Source organism: Otolemur garnettii, unplaced genomic scaffold (genome assembly GCF_000181295.1).
Source record: "Otolemur garnettii isolate 467f Iridium unplaced genomic scaffold, OtoGar3 scaffold00034, whole genome shotgun sequence".
NCBI classification, from domain to species: Eukaryota; Metazoa; Chordata; class Mammalia; order Primates; family Galagidae; genus Otolemur; species Otolemur garnettii.
In genome coordinates this window covers 5,052,535-5,057,955 of record NW_003852429.1, presented here as the reverse complement: position 1 = coordinate 5,057,955, position 5,421 = coordinate 5,052,535, and the positions used below count along the sequence as shown (strand labels likewise).

Genomic DNA, 5,421 nt, shown 5'->3' with positions numbered 1-5,421 from the left:
TTTCAACATCCCAGGGGTAGATGATAGTGTTTTTTCTACTTGGAATTTCTTTTCCTCTCTTTGCCATCTTCCAAATGTACCTTATCCTTGGAGACCCTGTTCAGATGCTCCCAGTACTCTGGAGCTTTGTTGCTTCTCTTCTTGTCCAATGGAATTAGAAGCCCTTTATTCTGATTTTATCCTACCCCTGCCCACTGTATTATTGTTAGGTTATGGTCCCTTTCTGCCTTTCCTGCCCACCTTTGAGCTCCTCTAGGGAACAGATACTATCTGATTCTTTTTCATGTCTTCCTCAGCAGATATTGCAAACTCTCCAAATTACTTACTGAGTTGAGATAAATTTTTGACTTTATAATTGAAGTCCTTTTCCAATTGTGGTTTGAGTAGGACCTGTCTGTGTTGTTGGAGCAAAAGAGCTGTAGGGAATCATTTGATATGTGCACATCTGATAAGGAAAGTTAGGCTGTGATCACTGTGGCTCATCTGCAAGTTCTTTCCCTCTTAGGAATAAAACTGCTGCTTTCACGGATGCCAGGATCAGGACCATGAATGAAGTTATAACTGGTATAAGAATAATTAAAATGTATGCTTGGGAAAAGCCATTTGCAGACCTTATTGCCAATTTGAGAAGGTAAGTTTTTATATACATTATGCCCTATTTTTGTACTTTTTCTGTTTCCGATTTCTACTGAATGGTTTGAGAATTCTTACTATGTTTTCAACCTTTTGGTGAAACGTACCCTTGCATGTGGCATGAGGGTTACATAGAATGGTGTAGGACATCATTTTAGGCGGGTCTTCCATTTTCCATGTTCTTACAGCAGAAAGTATATGTGTTTCTTGATTGATGTAAAAATGAAATTCCACCTGTTTGTCAGTGTCCTAAATCCCTGACAATGCCTAGATGCTAGCAATTCTATAAGCCTTTTTTTTTTTTTTGAGATAGGGTCTTGCTCTGTTGCACTGACTCTGGCTGTCTGGCCCTGGCTATCCAGCTGGCCCTGGCTATCCGACAGGGCTTCATCATAGGTCACTCACAGCAACCCCAAAGCTGCTCAAGTGTTCCTCCTTCCCCAGCCTTCTGAGTAGCTGGGACCACAGGTTGTGCCACTGGCTAATTTTTTCTATGTTCTGTAGAAATAGGGTCCCTCGCTCAGGTTGGTCTTAAATTGCTAACCTCAAGTGTACTTCCTGCCTGGGCCTCCCAAAGTAGTAGAAATTATAATTTATGTTAATGTAGGCAAATGGAATGATTATAGAGGTTGGGTGTACCTATATTGGGCCAAACTATGAGTCAATACTCATTCTAGACAGCTGTGCTAAAACTGTTACTTTTGGTTTGGCTTTACATTTTTAGAATTTTTATTTATTTGGCTTTGGTTTAAATATATTATATTTGGTTAGTTTTTGTACTCCAGCAGATGGTCCTTCTCAAAATTCCTTGGTGGCGTATGGCCAACTCTCAGCTTGGGAGATCACCTCCCTGTGTTTCAGAGCTGTGCTCTTCTTCCTCCTCTTCCCTCTACCATGCCTGGGACCCTCCCTGACCTTGCCACTCTGAGTTACTCACCTCATTTCTGTGATTCTTGGGACACTGTGCCAGCTACATCTAGTCTTGAGGGTCTCACAATTTGGGGGTTGCTTATTCTCTTCTCCCATAAGTTCTGGAGACCCTGTAGGGGATAGGCTATGTCTTACTCATCGGTGAGGGACCTGGCATAGGACTTGAGTTTACCACTTCTTGTTGAATGAATCTGTTGGAATGATTATTCAAACCCAGTCTGATTCACCCCCAAATGTCAAGCGCTGACATTAAACATTATTTCCTGTTATGAATAGAGTGGTTATTTAGTGGTCTTGTCTGGCCCTAGAATTAAAGCTATTCCTAGGGGTGGGCTGTCAAATATTTCTATGATGTAAGAGACAGTTTATCCTAATTTGTGTCTTTACCTAGAAAGGGACCACATGCAACAGGCATTTGAAATCATGACTTTAATGTTGATGCTTCCTTTAAAACCTCTATTCACTCTTTTTACAGAAAGGAAATCTCCAAGATACTGAGAAGTTCCTACCTCAGAGGGATGAATTTGGCATCATTTTTCAGCGCAAGCAAAGTTATCGTGTTCGTGACCTTCACCTGCTATGTGCTCCTTGGCAATGTGATTATGGCCAGCCAAGTGTTTGTGGCAGTGTCTCTGTATGGAGCGTTACGGTTGACAGTCACCCTCTTCTTCCCCTCTGCCATTGAGAAGGTGTCAGAATCGATCGTCAGCATCCGAAGAATCCAGGTTTGGGGTGTCAAATGATATTTGAAAGTTGCAGGTGGATTTGAAGTCAAATAATACTTGTCACGGTGTTCAAGTTTAGTGAGGCTTAAGTCTCCCAGCACCAGAGCGCACAGTCATTCCAAAACACTGTGCGTCCTTCACTGTCTGAGATGGTGTGTGCTGGCATAAGGTGAGAATTCCTGTCATCTGGGACAGCAGTGTAAACCACAGTGTCAAAGGGCTCTGGATGTCCATCTGGTAACTGCAGGTGTGATTAAAATATCTAAAAGTGGGGGAGGCAAAAAGATTTCATCTCCTAATGAGCAGGTAGTGAGTTTGTGAGGCTCTAGGTCAAGGAGGAGTCCTCTTGAAATGCTAGGAGGCCTCTTGATCTTTGGGCAGGAAGAATGACCTCAGTTCCATTTAGTCATCCCCTTTATAAAAATGAGTTCTTTTCTCCCTGGATACTGTCCTCATGTTAATTTCTGGCCGTACCTTTTGTGTCTCTGCCTTGACATCCTGTCCTCTTCTCAGTTTTTCATCCTGTCTTTGACAGGCCTCTTTCTTTCTAATTTGTTGATTTCCATTGTCTTGGTTTGTTAGTGTTGCATAAGAAAATAACCTGAGACCAGTTAATTTATCAATAGTAGAAATTTTGGTGTCTTGGAAGTCCAGGGTCAGGCTCTGACACAGGTGTCTGGTAAAGGGTGCTCTGGCTTCCAAGCTGGCACCTTGGATGCTGTGTCCTCATAGGACAGAATGGACAGAGGGAACAGAGGGCCTGGCTAGTTCCCTCCAGCTGGGTGTAAGGGCACTAATTCTATTTACAAGGGCATTTCCCTCCTGGCCAAATCACCTCCTAAAAGCACCACCTCTTAGTACTCTACCATTGGGGTTTAAGTTCCAACCTGTGAATTTTGAGGGGGGAACATACATTCACATCACAGCACCCACCAAACCCACTGTCATCTGTTCCCATTAACTGTCTCTAACTTGCTAGGGACAAATGATGTGTTCACCAAGGTAAGGGCTTAGCACATAGTAGGTGCTCAAGTATTTGTGTGTTCCTGACAAGGTCTTAAATTAGGACTTGGCTCTGTGAGAGGCTTGGCCAGAAGGTGGGTTTTCAGGCATTAAAAACATCTATTTTGCTTTATTCTTGGTTCTTAGTTGAGATGGATGCCCAAGAACAGGTTCTAATGAACTTCACAGGCAGTAGATGTGATTTTTTTTTCTTTTTTGCCTTTTCATAGAAGCTGATGTATTTTTTATGATGAAGATTCTGCGTTTTAGTATATGTGCTGCCAAAGCAAATGCTAAAGATTCTATGTTAATAAAAAAAATTACTTATAAAAAGATCAGTTGTCCAGGGCCAGTTCTGCTCCCCTGAGCTTATCATTCTTATTTTTATTTATTTATTTATTTTTTTTGAGACAGGAGCCTCAAGCTGTCCCCTTGGGTAGAGTGCCATGGCATTTCGGCTCACAGCAACCTCCAGCTCCTGGGCTCAAGTGAGTGTCCTGCCTCAGCCTCCCAAGTAGCTGGGACCACAGGCGCCTGCCACAACGCCCAGCTATTTTTTGGTTGCAGCCGTCACTGTTGTTTGGTGGGCCCAGGCTGGATTCGAACCCACCACTTTGGGTGTACATGGCTGGCGCCTTAGCCACTTGAGCCACAGGTGCTGAGCCGAGCCGAGCTTATCATTCTGACAGTGGCTTTGAGCAGCATTGTTGTAGATGCTCCATGCAGTTCAGTAAAACGTTTTTATGGAGTTTTTGCATCTTGAAAGCAATTAGGAATGTACTATGATGGTGTCATCCTAACTACACTATACCTTGTAGGGACAGTAGTGTCATGGATATATTGTGTTGCTGTGATTTTGTTGTTGCTGCCACTTGCTTTGATAGCAGCTGCCAGTGTGTCTGATGGCCCAGGTTTCTTGGCATCCTTGACATTTAATCCTGACAACAATTGAATGAGATGAACATATTCCCTTTACAGTGAAGCAAGTAGCCCCTGTAATAGGCTAAACAGTTTGCCAGTTTCAGGGGGCTTGTAAATGGCAGAACTGGGAATTGGCTCAGAGCCCTGAGCTTGGGCCAAGCGATCCTCTTGAGACCAGCCTGAGCAAGAGAGAGACCCCATCTCTACAAAAAGTAGGAAAACTAGCTGGGCCTTGTGGTGGGCACCTTTAGTCCAAGCTACTCAGGAGGCTGAGGCAAGAGGATTGCTTGGCCCAAGAGGTTGAGGTTGCTGTGACCTATGCATGACACTACAGCACTCTACCCAGGATAACAGCATAAGACTCTATCTCAAAAAAAAAATGAGATGATTAAAATGACACTTAGGGAAATATTCCACATGTCAGAATAGGCTCCAAAGCACTAATATTAGAAACCAGGGCTCCCGATAAAGTGGTATTTTAAGGTACAAGTTAAGAATTTTATCTTTTGGGGGGATTTTAATAATTGTCAGTCTGTCTGTATTGCTATAACAGAACATCACAGAAATTTATTTCTTACTGTTCTGGAGAGTAGAAAGTCCACGTTCAAGGTTTGGTTGTCTCCTGGGGGCTGCTGAGGTTTGGCTCTCTCCTGGAGGCTGCTCTCTGATTCCTCAGTGGCTTCTTGTCTCAGCATTTGTCAGGGGGTGGAGGGAGGAACGCTGCATCTGCTGGGGCAGAAGTGGAGGACTGGAGAGCTGAATGCTGCTGCATGAATAAGGTGACCAGATTTTAACATTGGTAAAGCCAGACACCATTGGGGGGGTCTGGGGGGGGTGCCTGACAACAATGCAAACTTTGATAAGCAGTTCTAGATAATCAGTTCTCAACAATTATTTGTTATTATTAAAGTTTAACATTATAAAATTAACAAAAATAATATAAAATGCATATCCTGGTGAAATAGCCACGTGGCAGCCGAAAACCGTATATTCCCTTCCTGTTCTGTGTTCCCTAGCTTGTCACACATTCTTTCCCAAAACTGTGGCTTTTTTAAAATGCCATAGGATGTAGGACAAATTGTTAAAAATTGGGACTGTCCCACCAAAAGCGGGACATCTGGTCACCTTACTATAAGGGCGGGGTGACTGACTTGTTTGTTCCAGACAGTTTGGCTCCTTCTGAGCTAATTGTCCTTGCCTAGAAGCAAGG

At 43.3% G+C, this 5,421-nt stretch overlaps 1 protein-coding gene across 1 annotated transcript in view; it reads left to right on the top strand.

Moving 5' to 3' along the window:
• Positions 1–5,421, top strand: part of ABCC4 (ATP binding cassette subfamily C member 4) — a 252,668-nt gene that overhangs the window by 82,122 nt on the left and 165,125 nt on the right. Inside the window, exons 7-8 of the mRNA XM_012805020.1 lie at positions 506–631; positions 2,039–2,288. Of these exons, the coding sequence (XP_012660474.1) occupies positions 506–631; positions 2,039–2,288 (376 nt within the window). The remainder of the gene's footprint in view (positions 1–505; positions 632–2,038; positions 2,289–5,421) is intronic.